Below are 18179 nucleotides of genomic sequence, written 5' to 3' on the forward strand. Positions count from 1 at the left end.
GGACATGCCGGATAGATTCGATGACCCAGAGGCGCACACGCACGATAAACGATAACTATAACCATTTCATATTGGCGGCGTAATTTGACGGAAACGCTATAAGCAGGCTGCCATTTGCATTTGCTGTGGGCAATTTTATGCATAGGCTGGGCAGCTAATATGGGTTCAATTAACTTAACGTTAACATCGAGGACGTAATGTGCAGGATTGCGCTTAATGTGATTATACTTATCTTCATTAATGCCGCAAAAGAGCAGCGGATCGGTGCTTTCCATATTAACTGACTTTTGCATCCTTTTGTAACAGCAAACTTCATAAAATGCCATCTTCAACTTCACGGATGAATTAATATTAATTTGTCACGTAATATTTTGAGCTGTAACTACCCTAAATTAAAGTTGCGATAACAGTCTTTTGTATAGCCCGATTTCAGCACGATATAACTCAAATACATAGATACATACATATATACCATTTGACGTCAGTCAGCCCAGTTGACCAGGTTAAGGAAATTCAATTAAACTTTTGTTCCAGGCATTCGAACCCCAGAAACCACCCGATCCGCCCGCATCATTGTTTAACACTATAGACGATGGTAGAGAGTATAGCTACCGCAATCCTTGGCCAGGTTACACAAATAGCCAGTCACGTTATTCCATTTTCTGTGGGAGGAGCACCGGCCACGTTTCACATTTGCAGCTTACTCCACAATTTGGCTTTAAATAAATATTTAACCTACTATAATTGGAAACTCGAAAGTGCAATTAGCCGAGTCCAGCGAGAAGCTGGGTCCGAATGAGAACAACTTTCCAAAGTTTCAAGCTCCCATTCCAGTTCGCCGGTGAAATGGAAATTTCTTTGTCCAAATTGAAGAAGTTACAAGCTCACCACGGGCGGCCCTCCAAGTTAATTAGGTTATAAAATTTCACTGAAACACCAGCAGATGTGTCTATCATGGCTTTAACTCTCACTTAAAGCTCCTTGACCATGCGCTTTTTCGCGGGTCTGAGAAGGCCACTTAAATTTTTAATTGCAGCTAATTAAAAAAACGCATCAAAACGTAATATATAGCGTGAACATACCAAAAGTGGCAAAATAGCAACAGGGTTGGGAACAATTAAAAACATTTTTATTTTAGGCCAAGCCCACTAGATATATATATTATATATTCGCGTTAAAAAAAAACGAATTTACATGTTTTGCTAGTATGAAAATTGGGAAAATTCGACATTCCCTTTGCCCTCTTGCTTGGTGTTAGAGAAGCCAAAAAAAGGGCAGATAAATATTTAACAAGCTGCACAAAACAGACAAATATGCACATACATATTCGCACACGCACACACTGGCAAATGTTTCGCAGGGAGGAAAAGGGACAGGAAGCTGGCGGGAAAGAGATAGTCGCCACTTGAACATTAAGCAACAACAGGCTACAAAAAACTCAACGTGATAAATTTTTCCCACTTTGAGAGAAATGAAAATACATTTTTTACTAAAACCGGAAACTCAGCGTTGGGGTGCAGCATAAATTACGAAGGATGCTGTGAAAAAGCAGAAACTGTGAGCAATTAAAGGAATAGATAAAAGGATACTTTGCTAGGCTTGCTAGCACGTGCAGTTTAAGTTTAAATATAAAAATTCTTAAAACTTATAATGATTTAAAATGTTGTAGTTATGTTTTTTTTTTGCATTTGTGCCTATTCATAATGCTGTTTCTGCAACAATCTGAAACATAAACCAGACATTTCGTTGGGCATTTTTGGACAAAACAAAGCCTCTTTCCCAACGGCTGTCAGTTGGGCATCTGTCTCGTTGTCTGGCCGTACTCCTCCGACCATCTGCGTCCCCTGCCCATTACCCTTCCAGCATTTTACCTCCGATCCTCTCCGACTGTCTGGTCTTCCTGCTTATCGGACCGCTTTGTTCTTGCAGTTTGGTGCATACTTTTAGGCGCAAATCACGCCATGTTCAAAAAGTTGGCCGTACTGTTGTCTCCGGGTCTCCGGTTCATTGCACTGTGTGCTGTGCAATGGAAATTGCAACGCGCCGCTCTCTTATTGCCCGGAAATGCCTTTTTCGGGCTAGACGGTAAAAGTTCTGGTAACGAAAAAAAAGCAAGCGAAAATCGCAAGAAAAACAGGAAAAATTGTGTAATACTTTCATTGATAAAAGTTCCTTCAAAAGGAATTTATTTGGTTACAGCCTTTATATACGACTTCCATTTTTTTCAAAAATGTTTATTTCAGTAATATAAAATATTCATTCATGATATACTGGCATTTCTTCCTGTGTGCAACTATCGAAATCTCGAATTGCAATTGCAGTTGCAATTTGTGCTGCAATGGCGGATCGGAAATGTCGCATGTTTGGTCGCAGTAAGCCGACACATGGATAACTTTGAGCCTCGAACACACCGAACTTCGATTATGGCAGCTAATAAAAAAACATTGTGCTACGCGGCCTAGGCGCTTTCAAAAATTTGGATTTATGGTTATTTTATGGCTGTTCGGTTTATTGTTCATACTTTTTTCCCGGCGTTTTCTTACCTCTTTGTTCCTCGGCTTGTCGCCCGGGTCATAAAAATTCAATTATGTGAAGCAGGCGTGCTGGCACAAGAAGTAGGGAGCCAAAAAAAAAAACCTGAGAGACCGTAAAAACGAATGAATCCTGATTTAAAAGGAGTGTGTCTGAGTGCGATCCCAAAAGTATGGCATCGCAACTTTTTATTCATTTTTTTGCATGGCTTTGACACACATGCATAAGTAAGGAGCACGCACACCCACTTAGCCATGCCAAATGCGATACAAGAATTGCCAAAATGTAGGAAAACTCTTGAGCAGACCCAAGAAGTGCGCTTTAAATTTCCCCCACTATGCAAAACGGATGCTGAGAGATGGAAAATAGGAAAATGCGAAGCATCATCCGGCGGAGCTGACGGGAAAAGGTTTACTGAAAAGCAGCCAGGAAAGCGGGAAATGAGAAGAGACTGGCAACATTCCACAAATACTCTTAGGAAAATGAAGCCAAAGTTTAGGTTAAAAGCGAAAAGTTCTCAGTTCTTAAGATGTCATAAAAATGCGTGGTTGAAAAAACACAGCTTAGCATTCCAAATTAAAGATAAATAAAGTGTATCTTTTACGGTTGTAAATGTAATTAAAAAATCCAAATTAAAGTGATAAATGCTCTGATATATTCCAAGTTAATACAGCAAACAGTGAAGCTAGTGAGTCATTTGATCCATTGCCCCTTAAGCTAATTGACACACTTACGTGCACTTTAAATATTTGCCGCACTCTCAATAGAGTGAAAGCCAATCTTTTGATGGATGGCTCTACTCGTGAGAGGTTAAATGCCTGCTTACACTGCCATATCCTTTTATGCGACTAGTCCTTCGTTCGACTTGTTTGCGTGCTCTTTTTGTTCAAACATTATCACAAACTTTGCATTATCCTGCTGTAAGCGAGAGCACACAAGAGTGGCCCCACTAAAGATCTCTCCACATTTCCCATCCTGCGTGTGTGAACGCCTTGTTATTAACCTCCTTCCGACTTGGGTGAATCCTGGTAAACTCTAGCCCCATCGGTTGTGCAGCTCCTTATATGTGCAAAACTGTCTGAGAGTCTTGAAGGATATATTCATACTGAACAATAATATTATTTGAATTGAAAGCACTTCTTTTTTGCAATGTATTTGATTACATATTTTTCCCTGACTAACGATAATTGGCCTTGGGGAGTAGGACAATAAACGATCCTTGTCGCCATCATGATTGACAGCCCCAACACGATGGCAGCAATCTGAGCCCACAAGTCGGTTCCTTCCGGTTAGGTTGAGCGATAATAGTAGGAGTATTCGCACATTATTACACTCCTCGGAGCGCCGTCAAATGACATGTTTTGATAAATTGTTTGATTAATGGACGCATGTGCGTAAATACAGTTTAAGTGCTGCGGCGAAGGGCTTACGTATCAATATCCAAAATAACAGGACGAGTTGGAGGACACTTCACGCCTTCATGTGACCATTAAAAATAATTTTCTTTTGCGCCCGGCTAAAAGCGCACTTTCCACCACAAAGAGCGACAGCTGAAAATGACAAAATCTGTCGGATGCCAGGCCGATGTTCATAAATCAAAGTGACACCCGTACGCTTACAACCGAACACACACACACACACGCACACACTCACATACTTACCCACACAGGCACGCAGACATTTTCCACATTTCCGGCGCGCTCATTAAAAAATTGAGCGCCATTTGCCAAATGCGAGGAAAGCGTGTGAGTGAGTGGGGGCTAAAAAAAACCGAGGGTGAAACAGTGGGAAACAGAAATTGCATGCTTGAGCATATGCATATGCATGTTGGGCGAGGAACTCCACTCGAAAAAAACTAACACATCATAAATCTTGCACAAGTATCCTTAAGCGTTGCGACTCTTCCATCCTTCAGCCCACGCCCACCGCCCCCTTCCAGCGCCGCTGCAAAATGGAAACTCATCCACATAAAAGGCAAAAGATTTACAGTAGAGTCCAGCTAAGTCTTGAGTATGAATTCAAGAAACTGAAATGAGTATAAAATAAATATTTTTATTTAGTTTAAATCATTGATAATGATTTAACCTCTTGCTATAATAGAATGATTTAATTTTGATAAAAATATTAACAGCTTGGAGTTCAGCTTATTGTATGTCCACTGTAGACGGCCAGGTGCTTGGTTGGGGTGAAGATTTTGCTTTTTTTAATTACAAAAGCCTTCAAACAGTCCGTTGGTCGGTGCACACATAAATATGCAACACTATTTCTCGCCACCACCCAGTTTTCCCCATTTTCCCGTTTTTTCAGCACCACATGCATGCAATAAGAAACTTTGCCAAAGGCCAAGCAAACGCCCGCATCGCGTTTACCATGACAAGCCCAAGCTGTCGTCATCTTTTTGCTCATCCCACTCGGCTTTTCCTCAATTTTCCACATACCACCTCGCCCATTTTCCGCCCGCCCTTTTTTCCTGCAAGCGCCTTGGGCGAATTTTTTGTGAGTAGCCACAGCAACAGCTAAACTTGAGACTTTTGGCACGTGCATCTCGTCACTTGGCCCCCTTAGCTTCTTGTTCATCTCGTCGGGCCGAAGGATAACTTCTGCTTTCCCAGGATCAATATGTTCTCTAATGAAACTTGTGTCAAAGTGTGATATTGATTTGCAGAAAAGGAAAGGGACAGCAGAGTACAGAGATTATCTCAAACACAATTTCACAACCTTATAGGAGCATAAACTAGTGACCTCTTAGCCGTGAAAATCTGGGCGACGAGAAAAGCTTTAAGTATAAAGTTTGGTATCTAATTCGAGTAATTAGAGTATGACTAATTAATTTATCTAATTACGAAGTACTTTTCATAAAGTTTATACCCAGTGGCACAATTGAAAGTTGTGATTATTCATTTGCTAGTTCGGTAAAGTTTCTCTTGATAAATTTTTGAGCAAAGTAATGTTTATTATTCGATTCACATCCTGTTGATGAATTGCCCCCATTTGTTGACTTGACTGATTGATATATTTCCGTGAAAACTACCACTTCAACTTGGCATTTCATATGGTTTTATGCAGCTTTCGCTCCGAGTTTTTTGATGGACACCAGCCAGGCAGCCGTCTGACCCTTGATGTTGATCAACTTTTATCCGTCGCTGAAAAGGAAGAAGAACTTAAACTTCCGCTTTTACATTTTATACTCGTCCTTTTTGCTTCGCACTTTTGTTGCGCTTTACCTATCAGCTGTGCAGATTTTCCACTCACTCCTGTTTCTTTGGCCCGGGGATATCGTCTAACCCTCGAAGGGAAATGCAATTTACGGCAAAAATTGACTTTAGCCCGTAAGCTGTTGTTGCAGGACTCGCTTTCACTCGCAAAGTAAAAAAAAAATAAATAAATAAACAGACAACTTAATTTCCTAGTTAAACGTAGTTGAAGTTGTTGCTCGTGTTGCTGTTTTTTCGTCATTATCTTTAGCTTTTACCCGTACTAGACCCTCGATGAACTGAAAACTTATAATTGACCGTACTATAATCACGTTTTCTTTCCCGCTCTGCTCTTTGTCTTTTGCAGGTCAGTATCGGAGATGAACGCCACTTCTCTATATGCCGGGTAAGCCGTGGGACTTACGCTTAATTATGCCCATATATAATTTAATAATAGTAGAAAGAAAAGGGTCCGCCACAGCGGCTTTAAGTCCTGATCATATTATCCTTGCATTGTGATTGACTCACTGCCATAATGTATCCTTTCACCCACACGGATTAAATTCATTATCGATTCATTATGTGGGCTGTGGGCAAACTTTAAAAGCAAACCTTTACGAGCAAAAATTCAAATACAAATTTAATCAAACTTTCGCCGAGTGGCTTCCAAAAATCCCAAACCCCGCTTTAACTTGACTCTCGCCTTTGGCAGCTCGGCCGTCCTTTATAATTGGCATACAAAATAAAAACCGAAACAAAAGTTTAGCCAAACTCCCCCGGGGAAAGTGGAAGCATTGAAGTTGGGCCCAACTTCGTTTAAAATTCGAGTGGCCATTACTATTCTAATGTTTAAATGTGTGGCTTTAATGAATTCTACTTAAATTATCAGCTGAGAAGTTAGTTTTTCTAGTCTTACTACACTTTTTTCCAACTCGCTCAATTTTATCAGCTGAAAGAAAGCTAAAAAACGCATCGAACATTTAAAATATTTCAACGATTAAAGTGCCAGCAATTAAACTACCATTTCATGGCGAAAACAATCAAACAATTAGTGTAAATCGACGGGTTTATTTGCTTACTTCGCGCATATGTTTTTTGCAAGCAATAAAGAAAAGCGTTGCCGCTTTAAATTGCTTAATTTTTTCCCCAAGTGCTTTGTTCGTTACCGTAGTATGCGTATGACACGAAATGAAATACAAACTCATGTATAAAAATCAGAGTAAATAAAAAAGTGACAGAGAAAGCCAGTGAGTGAGACTGGGGAAGTAAAATGCCAACAAACGACAAAAATTGCGGTGGGGAAAGTTTGTGGAGCTCGGGAAAACTCACAGCAGCCCTCTGGCATATGCACATTTTGCACAATGTTTGCTCTCAGAGGGGGGTCAGGTGGAAATGGGGGGCATGGTGGGGTCAACGAATGTCATTGTTAAAAGTGATGGGGGTTCCCGCCATTCCCTCCATTTTTACATCACTTTACTCAACTTTCCGGGGAATTGTAGCTCAGTTGAGGAATGCCAAAAATCGCGTTGCTCGCTCAATGAATTATAATGTAGAATCGTTCAATCCGTATTGTGCCAGGCGATGGGCGGAAAATCCAGTGGGCTGATAGCCAGGATCTTTGCTTAACACAAAAGGAAAAGAGGCGAGCACGTCTGGCATATGTGAGTGTAAGTGTGTCCTGAATTGACTGTCAAGCTTAATGGCAAGTAAAGTAACTTTTCCGACTTTTGTGTGGGTTTTTCTGCAGCGATTTATATACTTTTATTGGGATATCAGAAGTTTTCGTTCTTATATATTTTTACATTCGTTTTTAATAGTACTAACACATTTTCTTTAATAACCATAAATATTTAAATTGTGATATTTTAAAAGTTTCCTTACTCTTGACCATTCAAAGCCCTTCACCCATGTCACACATGGCGTATGCTTGATTAATTTTCATTACCGGGAAAAGCATGAGAAGGGTGCTCTGGAAAATGTAAACAATGGGCCCAATTTAATTACCTTACTTTTCCAGAACTGTTCAAGTTTACCCAACTTTCAAGGCACTTTGCATTAAGGTTATGTTTCCGTTAAAGCCTTTGAAGTTGACTGTTGGTAAACTTTTTTATGGCCAACTTCAAGGCGTCGGCAGGGCCAATTAAAATGCCAAGATTTTTGCTGACTTTGTTGTTGGCAACGATGCGCCTGTGTTTGTGTGTGTGTGTGTGTGTGGGTTAATTTATTTAGCTACCAATTGGCACGTAAGGGGTTAATTGTCAGCCGTCAGCAAAATACGCTCCGCTCGAGCTTATCGATTGCACATAACTCGCACATGTTGTTCCTCAGCCACCCAGTGGCCCAAACTTTTGTGCTTCACACTTTGCTCGGACGCCCATTTTGCGCCATTTTGCCACTAGTTTGTTGATTCTGGAGTTCTTCTTAGCTGCGGGCTGCCTTGAGTTTCATTAGAGCAAGGATGTGTGTTAGTTGCGCGCTGCCTTTCGCCTTTTGCCTTTTGTTTGATTTAAATTTAAATTAAAAATCACTCATACGCACCATCTGACAGGCACACTGACAGCTGCGGGCCGCTCAATGGCGAACAAGAAATTACAAGCAAAATAAATAAGAGCACCGTCCTCCACATATTGCACAAATGTCAAACACCTGGCCAAAGCCACTATATAAAATTCATTTTAAAAGCAAGCAATCAAAGTGCCCAGACATCCCACACACACTCAATTCACCCAGGTTCCACGTTCAATAAAAGCTTAGAAAAGAGTTGGGCAGAATTTGAAAAGCCCCTTCCACCAGTTGGCCAGCAATTAAGCCAGTTTGTAACAATAAATTTCAGTTGCTGGCAGCACGAGGTGTTTGCCAACTGTTCACTATATTGACTTTCAATTTGGGCGCCGCTCAGTTGGTTGGACTTTATTTTTAGGCACCCTTTGTGGGGCAGCAATGCAGTATGGAAAAATAGATATCTGCCATTGTTCTGACAGTTAGAACGGATGTTTTTGCTAATATTTTTGATAATAAAACGTATTATTAAATTTATCTGTCATCAGTTATCGAAATAATTAGTATTGCCCTTTTAAAACCTTCAAAAATCGATTCAAAAGTTTTTGCAATAATATATCCAATTACAAATTTCGATTTTCCAGCCAGCAAAGGAAGTCCATCCATAATAGATTACATTTCTGCTCTCTATAGACTGGCAAACATTTGCCAATTGGCAAACAAATGCCAAATAAATCAAAATCAAACAAGAGAGCTGCAACCCCTACGTTGAAAAAAAAAAAAAAGAAACCGAACCCCAAAGGTGCCCTTAAAAACTTGTTCCCTTGGCCGCTTTACAATCCAACCTCAGCCCACCTTGTGCCCAGCCCCCTTCCACCTGCAACTCACCTGGTTTTCCGCACCTCAGCCCCTTTGGCTTCCCCCAACAACCCCCGTGAACGTTATTCCACTGCGCTTGTACAAACACGTAATCGAATAATCCAATTTGTTTGCGCAAAAACTGAAACTTTTTCGTAGGGCTTCAGTTGACGACGCCGCTTTGTGAGTCACAAACACCCAAAACCCACCCCACCTATCGACCTCAACCTCACCTTTTGAGCTAATTGCTTGAGTGAGTTTTGGATATAAGTGCAGCGTCCTGGCCCCACGAAAATCCAAATGTCCTTGTTGCCTTCGGCATTGTCTGCAAAGTGATGTAATTGTTACCAGCTACTTTGATTTGATAGTTAGCCCAATTTGGGCGCCAAGTGGTTAGAGCTTGTTTTCAAAGGGGCTTTTAGATTTATGATATGAGCCCCTTTTTTTGACCCAGTTTATAAGTGCAGCTATTTTCATTAGCTGGCTTACACCATTTCTACGTATTTTGTCATCTGCTGGCCATATCTGAAACCATTGAGTTCAGTGCGCTCAGCTATTTCCACATCTATTGAAATCCTTTCCAGCAACTAATCCTATTCCACCTACCATTGTGCTCTTCATTTTGCCCTTAATCAACCTTTTGTTCCGTTCGCCGTTGTGAGTTCTCCACCCCAAAACGGTTTAGGCAACTGTATCCTACCGACTGACCTTTCAATTAAATAAACGTTCCGTTGGTCACCTAGCCGAGTGGACCACCAACTGTGTGTGTTGACAACGGAGCTCCACCCACCCACCTTTCCACCACTAAAGGCCACCTGCTGTTGCTGTTGTCGGGCATCTTTTCACACCCACATGGATTTTCATGGGGTTTTCCACTTTTTTTTACCACAATCTTGTCAAACATTGGTGGCGCCCCATTCAGCCGGACGTTTCTCCCTAGTTTCACTTGCAGTTTTTCAGATGCGAGTTACAAAGCAAATGCTGGTTTTTGCTAGGTTAACTCTTGGGGTTAAAACAATAACAAAAATGGTTCACAATTTAATAACTTGAAGAAGAGCTATGCATATAAGGTTGTGAGTATTTAAACTTTTCAACTTTACTTAAAGAGAGCGTTCAATGCCAAGCAGAATAAGTGATTTAAATAGTTTAGTTGGAGGATGGCGGGCATTACTAGGCTCAGACGTATTAGAGGCCTACACTTGAGATTTCCCAAGTGTTCCGACGGTGGCTTTGTGTACTAAGCTGCCAATACACGACAGATTCCCAGGACGCGGGAGCTCCTAGCTCACTCCCACACCCCCCTGAGATGAGCAGATGAATAGCCCGGCTAATCCGCCTGCTTATTACTGAGAGCAGTGCTGCTTGTGGGCAAAGTAGTATGCGCTTTCTGCCGGAGACAAACAGCTGGCAAACTTATCCGTCCGTTTGGGTGCGTGCGCCGGAAGCCAAGGCAAGCTAAGGGGTGAGCTCCAACAGGCAGGTGGGGAAATGGGTGGAGGTAAGTGGGAGGTAAGCGGAACGGAAGCACGGAACGCGACACTTTATGACTGCTTCTTGGGGACCTGCAGTCAGTTCGGTTTGATGTGCTGCCAGTCCAAAAAAGGAACAAGCATAAAACTGTTACTACACGGAAAACATTTTAAAATTTAAATTAAATTATTTGCAATATAAATGAAATGGTAAAGCATGTGTGTGATAATCATCATACATTGTTTGTATTCATACTATAGATACAATAAGTTTTTATATATATAGTTTTATTTTCTGTGCACTGGTGGGCGTGGCTCCCAACCCCAAATCCCATCCCCTTTTCCCACCCTCTGGCAGGAATTAGGAATGCATTGTCTGAGCGCTCAGCTCAGTTTTCCGTTCGGGTTTTCAGCTCAGTGTTGCTGCAGTTTGTGCGTCAACTCTTTGGCTCAAGTGCGGCCACATTTCATAGGCTTCCCAGAGTAACCTCCGCCTGCTCAAGCACCCCACCGCCAATCACCCACGATCCAACCACTTCCCCCCCGATTCGCAACCCTTCGCTGGAAGACGCGACACAAATTAGCCATCTTTTTTGCCGTCTTTTTTTTTGTAGTTTTTCCATTTGGCTGAGAACATTTTCAGTTTGCTTTGCAGTGCACAACTGGCAACAGTCGGCGGGTTTTATTCGATTCGTTTTGCACTCGATTCTTTTGTCTGCCCTCAAGGAAATAATAAGAGCAGTTAACCAAGGAAAAAAGTTGAATTCTCCAGTCTCAAAGTGAATATCTTGGCTACTCTCGAGCTAATTTAATTATTAGTGCTGCTGCCAAAGAGATAAAGTTTAAACGAATGATTGCTAATTCGGTTTGGGCAGCCAGTGGAAGGGAAAATATTAAATTCAGTGCAAAGATTCTCAACTAAGTTAAAAGTAATCCGTGCTATCTGAATTGAAATGAATTATTTAGAAACTATTTTGTGGTAAGAAAGTATAGAATTAGTACAGTTAAATCGTTTGAAAATATGTTTACTTCGTTTACAATGGAAAAATGCGGTTAAGAAAGAAATCTCCTGGAAAATGCATCAAAGTTTTCACATATATTTCAATTTGTGAAGTTGTGCCAGCTTTAAACAATTTATTTAAATATTTTCATAGCCTTTTCTGTGTCGAAGAAAGACAGTGAAGTTTCAGCGAGCACATTTTATATGCAATTTCCTGGCAAACAAATACACTTAACATATTACAAAAATGTACAAAATAAATACTCTTGCGGTTCGCATTCGTTTTATCAACCCAAGGGAATGTTGTGCGCCATATTTGTCTTGCTTTTGCCAATATTTGTTCTCGTAATTTTCTATGGCATCCATCGGCAGCTGCCAAGTTTTCTACGTTTTTGTGCCCTTTGGCCAATGGACTGCTGCTCACTCAAATGATGCGTAAAAATCACATTAGCGGCAGCCGTGCGACAATTTGGCCAGAACCAAGGTCTCAATGCCCCAAAGTGTGCTATATATTTTGTGGGAGCGTGTTACCTTGGCCATTTAAGCCTTGACTTGCCAGCTAAGCCAATGTTTTGAATTTATAATGCCAGCATGCAGGCTGAAACATTAATGGGGAACTCACGAGAAGTTTTTCTTTGTTTTTCCAAGCATTTTTACTCGGCTTGGGGTTGTTGGGCAACTTTTCTATGAGGCTTTTTTATTTATCACTTCTAACTTAACTTAGATACAGCTTTATCAGTGAAAAAACGCAACATTTGCTATATTTTCGTTAAATTTTATTATGTGTGGTAGTTACAAAATACGTGTAATACAAGTTTTAGGGAATGCAATTTTTAATTTTCCAAGCTGTCTGGCAGACAAGATTTTTCGGTTCGTATTTTTTTTTTTTTTTGGCGCACATATTTCTAGTTGATTTTCCAGACTGAACTACACTCGGTTTTGTGTTCTTCCTTCTATTTCCTGCATGGATGTTTTCATAAATTTTACTCCCTTTTTTTGCTATTTTTACTGCCTGCGACTGGCATGAAAAGCATTTTACACATGGCAGCATTTTTTAATTTTGCCAGCCGGCTTTTAGAAATGGGACAGCACAAATACACACACGTGAGTGTGTATAGTACACATGCACTTACTAATTAGAAATAAAAACGCGAACTGCACTTGCATTTTGCTCATTACGTTCTCTCAGCCATTTCACTATTTATTTGTATGTGTGCCGCCCTTTTCGAGCTGGCGTTTTGTGCTAAAACATAGGGTGGCTGGTCGTTTGTTTGGAAATAATAGACACCCTGTCTTTGGGCCAAGAACTCCGCCGACACGTTGGCCAAATCCCCGCCCATGGTCTGCACAACTCCGGTGTCCTTTGGGCAGCGTTGGAATCGGGTCAACTGCTGCCATTCAGCAGCTGGACAGCCCTGGGATAAGAAGCCCGTTGCCTGATCCCTTGCCAGACTCTCGGCGAACAGCATAAATGCCCTCCAATGGCTGCATTCATGCCAAAAGCAACCTGGTTGCTGGCTGCCCCAGTTGGCATAGAAATCCGCATGACCCACGGGTCGATCAAATCCATAGCTGCCCACACTGGTGTGCAGCACCTCCACATAGTCGGCATCCTCGGCGGTCAGCCGCTCCTTTGGCTTGGCATACCGGAAGAAGGGTAGAGCCGGATCCAAAGCTCGGATCATCCGAAGGCGACCGGTCTGCAAATGTTTGCCTGCCAGTCCCGCCACATGTGCGCCCATGCTGAATCCGACGAGCTGGAGATCCTCGAAACGCATTCCCGCCTCCTGATGCAGGAAGTCCACGAACTTGGCCAAAACCTGACCCACCGGCTTGACCCTATAGCTGGCCGTTATATAGTCCGCTATGGCTCCACGTCCCCAGTCCACGGTGAAGATGTTGTAGTTGCCATTTCTCAGATCAAAGTAAGCTGGCAATAGCTCGTTGTACATGTTGGCATTTTCATTGCCCAACCAGCCGTGAATAAGGATTCTGAAAAGTATAAGATATTAGTTAGAATTTTTAATCAAATATCTCAATCATATAATTCTTCAGTGCAACCTTAATACGTTTTTATCCCGTAAACCAAGCTTCCATTGGCCGTAGGGCTTTTAAAACCGTAATTGGCTATCGAAATGGCTCTCAAAACTCGCACATAATGGTCGGGTAGCTTTCATCCGGCTGCACTCACCTGGTGGGATTGAAGGGACTGAAGCGAGACCGTCGCAACGAGGCGGCATCGTAGAGATTCACCGGTTCGCTGGTGAACTGCCGGTTCTGTTCCTGGTCCCCCTTGTTCATCACGTTCAGACCAAAGGCGGCGGTCAGCGTGTTGCCCACGACCTGCTGGAATAGCCGGCGATGTGGCAATGCCTTCTCGGATTTCGATGGTCCTGTCTGGCGGTTGGCATTGTCCTGCGGGACCAGGGTGTGCAGGTGGAAGTAGGTGTGGTGCTCGGCGCTGTACAGCAATTTGTAGTCCGGCTGCAGGCGGAGTAATTGCTGTTCAACCGAACTGGGCCCGTGGGCCAAGTAATGCCTCTCCAACTGCTCCTGCCGCCCATGCTGATCATCCAATATTGGCAGCTGGCCGGGACTCATTAGGCCAGACGACAGCAGTGGCATTTGTGTGTCAAAGTAGTTCGTCTGCCACCGCTCACCGCCCCGATTTCTCATCCACATCATCATTGTTCCCATTCTGAGGGCACTTTCCACTTCATTTGTCACTTTTACTTGCACTGCGGGTCTCGGGCTCGGATTCGTCTTCGCCAGAGTCATCGCCATCGCCATAGTCATCACCTTCTCCTCCTGCTGCAATTGATTGTTGTCTGCAGCGACATTATAGTCCTCAGAACCAGGCCTGTAATCAGACGCTTTCAGCTTTGCTGCAGCGAGCCACAAACAAACTGGTGTCAACGAAATGAAAGTGCATTAGTCTCGAAACTGTGCAACTAGACCAATCCGCAAATGAGTAAGGCACACAAAGAAAAACCAGAAATCATTGATATTTAAATAGGTGTTTTTGATGATTTTCCACATTTTCACAGCACTGTTTAATAGAATCTTAAAAAATATTTTGCATAAACTTTTAAAAAAGTGACACAACCAGTAGTTTTTGATTCTGATATTTTCTGTCCGTGTACATTACTGATGCTCCAACAGTTCATGAAGATGAAGATAGTCACCTGCCTGCAAAACGACTGCCAAATGTCCAACGTTTCCCATATTTTCAAAATCAGATCTTTCCTCGACGAACTGTAATGCAGAACTGAATTGTACTGAACGAAAGCCAGCCATTTACCACGCTTATTTTGACCATTTTCATTTTTCGGCTTATTAATATGCAGAACTTCACACTTTTTCTCACTCTCATCTTCGATGATTTCTCTTAACGAGAGGTAATTGTTAATGCCTGAGTTGACGGGAATTACTGGAAGAGTGCCCTCCCATTAGTTGCTAATCTGTTGGGTCAACAAAAGTTCTGGTAGTCAGTGGACATGGGAAGGGGGGGCGTAAGGGAGGAATCTGTGCCACTGACCAAGTTTTTGTACCATTTAGCACTCGATGACGGGAGTTCAATCTTTTTTGGGATAGGTCAATATACTGGCCTAAAATATTTCTGAAAGTATGGTTAAATAACACAAATACTCGTTTATTACAGACGGAAATAACAAAAGTATTTAAAAGACCATTTCGTACTGACTGAAAATAAAATAAATCGTTTTAACACGTGCTACCAACTTTTATGAAACGCTAGTGAGCTAAATACAAAGAACATTGATGTATTAACAACCCACGATTCGATTTAACATTCTCTTTATATTTAAACCACTATGTATCTCAATCTCGTGATTGTGTTTTCCCCGCAAAAAAAAATATTTTCCTAAGCCTGCGGCATAAACATACTAATCGAAAATTTGCACATTTCTTCTTGTTTACTTTCCAGGTAAGTTCACATATTTCCGCGAATTCCGCCCACCGGAAGTGGCGGTCGCCATTTTTACGACATCCGGCGCGTGCATTTCTTGCCTGAAAATAAGGAACGACGACGAAGGACCTGCTGCAGGACATAGCTGTTTTCCATTGGGTTTATCGCCGATCGCAAAACGTGACGAAAACAACGAGAACAGCGTGATGTAGGGTAGAAATAAAAGCCTCAGGAGCAGGGAAAGATAAACGAAGGTAACCATATCTCAGACACCGCTCTTATCGGGATTATGTGCGAGTATATTGAATATGATGTCACGGAGCATGCGAGGACATTTCAATTCGCCCCCCGTGAAATCACTTCCGCCCCCGAAGAGATGATGATGATACGGCACAAGTTCAATGTACAATCGTTTGTGCTGGGACTTCTGCATTTGCATTTTTTGCAGCATGCCCATTGTTGTTGCAATGCGACACTCAGACAGGATTTGTTTGCCATCGTAGAGATGGGGGATAAAAAACAATAACGCGACAATAATCGATTAAAAACAGCGACTGGAAAAGGAACTCCGGCAGTCTGAGCTTTGTTTGCCTTTTACTTTATGGCCGCAAGCTCAAAAATGTCACTCGAGTGACTTTTATTACGAGCATATTCAGACTGGTTAAGGATGTGGGCACATGCCGGGTGTGGATGTGTGGATGGGTGTAGTGTCCCGTCCTCTGGACTATTTGCCCGCAAAATACTTGAGCCGGTCTTTGGTGTCAGCATTTACCAGTCGAGTGTGCACCCTTCATGCTGGCGGATGGGTATGCCCCATCGCTAAAAAAGAAGCATTTTCTCAAATGGCACTTGTCGCACTGCATCCTGCGAGCATAAGCAGGATGCGTCGGCTCAAAGATGCTGACTCAGCCTGATATTCCCCATGCACGTCCTTTGTGGCTTTGTTGCTGTTGTGGGTAAACAATGAGCGGCATAAACGAATTTGTTACATCAGTTAGGGCTGAGTGAGGCTTTTGACATCAAATTTGATGACTAGCAAAGGAAGTGCCTCTTCAAATTGTTTATTAAAATGTGAACTATTAAAATGGCTATTAAAATTTGTATAATTAAATTCATCATTAGAGTTTTTGAGCAGAAATGCCAATCAATGATGTTTAAAAAAAAATAATTTGGATATTCTGTATTAAAAAGACAGAGACGCAAAAGTTAACAATTGAAGATCTTAACAATATTTAAAAATAAATTTCTGATTTATTCAGTTTAATTAAATATGCAAATGTTAACTAAAGTACCAACTCTGCACAGCATCTGTTAAGGCTAACAGTTGTATCCTTTATCCATCGATGGATAGCACAGCTCTACTAAAAGCTTTTCAAAAAGCTTATGGACTTTGATTTGTTAGGTGTCCTGGATTCCTGTTATTCATAATTGAAGTGAACTTCCCCATCAGAAAAGAGCTTTTCGAATAAGCTCGAAAGGTTTTGTGCTTTTGTACAAGCTTTATAGACGTCCTTATTTCAAGACTTTTAAAGCTATAGGATTTCCTGTTAGTTTTAAACAAATCTTATTATTTTTCGAAAAATTTTTGTAAGCACTAAATATTTTTTCTTTTAAATTAAGCTAGTGCTCTCCTCCGAAATGCCAATTATTGGTCCTTTTGTATATGATAGAAGTACTCAACAGTTGAAGGTACTAGCATCCTGTTTGTTAATTTCCCTGAGAGAAGCAGAGAGCCCAGAGGAATTTCCGGCTCTGCAGAGTCCTTCAGACGCCTAAGTGGCCACTTGCCAGCGATGTCTGGCTTGTCTGACAACCTCAAGTGGCGTCTTCAATGGCGCTTTCCCCCATCTCTCGCTCCTCACGCAGGACTCCCCGTTTCACCTGAGACGATATTGTATGCAAATGAGCAAGCATCTGGGTTGTGGTCTATGACTCCTGGCCAACTGTCCTTGTCACTTACTTGTTGAAGGATGCTTTCGGTAATTTGAGACTTTTTATGGGGCGCTGGCCCCACTTTTGTCACACCTTTTAATTAGCAAATTACACCCAAAGCGGGACAAGTTTTGTAAGCAATACATGTGTGTGTTGGGCGGAGCTATTGTGTTTGCTATGCTCAAGGAAGGAAACCCCTTAGTTGGCATAAATTTAAAATATCTTCTATGGTGTAAATCATAATTTTTTTCAAATATACGTATATTATTAGTTAATAGTTTAGTTATTTTTTGTCTTGAATTTCTCTCTATGTAGCCGCTCATATCGAAGCTGTCATTCGGCGTAAGAGAGCGAGAAAAGGGAGCAGCCGTCGCCGGGTTCTCATTTCCGAGTGGGTTGACTTGAAAGCATTTTTCCGGCTGCAGGTCCTTGATCCCCCATTCCTCGCGTCCAACGTGCATCCCCTCCTCTGCGCTGCGTGTGGGCGTATATTTTTTGTAATGCACTTTCAAGCACTTAATAAGCTCACAAAAGCACCGACAATTTGCATATGGCTGTGGGTGGAGGACGCGTCGTCGGTGGTTACTGGGAACCACTTACCTTAACCCTTCAGTTCTTCAGCTCTTCCACGCATTTACGTGCACAGCCATCCTCGCAAGGACCCTTGTCCACATATATATCCTTCTTATCCCTGACGAATCCACTGCCATTTACGCCGGGTCTTTTGATGTCATGTGCGTTTGTGTGAGTTGAGCGTTTACCTTTTC

At 42.0% G+C, this 18179-nt stretch overlaps 2 protein-coding genes across 8 annotated transcripts in view; one reads left to right on the forward strand and one right to left on the reverse strand.

The window, feature by feature from the left end:
• LOC117142309 (poly(U)-binding-splicing factor PUF60-B) overlaps positions 1 to 18179 on the forward strand; it is an 88321-nt gene that overhangs the window by 52027 nt on the left and 18115 nt on the right. For 4 of the 7 annotated variants that reach the window (XM_033306202.1, XM_033306206.1, XM_033306204.1 and 1 more), the window contains one exon: positions 6094 to 6132. The exons of 2 other annotated variants lie outside the window; for them this stretch is intronic. In XM_033306202.1, coding sequence (XP_033162093.1) covers positions 6094 to 6132 — 39 coding nt within the window. Of the gene's footprint in view, positions 1 to 6093; positions 6133 to 11224; positions 11532 to 18179 lie in introns of those variants that run through there. One more of the 7 variants, XM_033306209.1, reaches the window with a different exon arrangement.
• LOC117142311 (vitellogenin-3) lies at positions 12209 to 15038 on the reverse strand. Its single transcript, XM_033306210.1, has 3 exons — positions 14738 to 15038; positions 13744 to 14458; positions 12209 to 13544 (listed from the first exon to the last, which is right to left on the reverse strand). Exons 1-3 carry the CDS (start codon positions 14847 to 14849, stop codon positions 12728 to 12730), a joined length of 1644 nt encoding a protein of 547 aa, XP_033162101.1. The 5' UTR covers positions 14850 to 15038; the 3' UTR covers positions 12209 to 12727.

The sequence above is a fragment of the Drosophila mauritiana genome, chromosome 3R (genome assembly GCF_004382145.1).
Source record: "Drosophila mauritiana strain mau12 chromosome 3R, ASM438214v1, whole genome shotgun sequence".
Lineage (NCBI taxonomy): Eukaryota > Metazoa > Arthropoda > Insecta > Diptera > Drosophilidae > Drosophila > Drosophila mauritiana.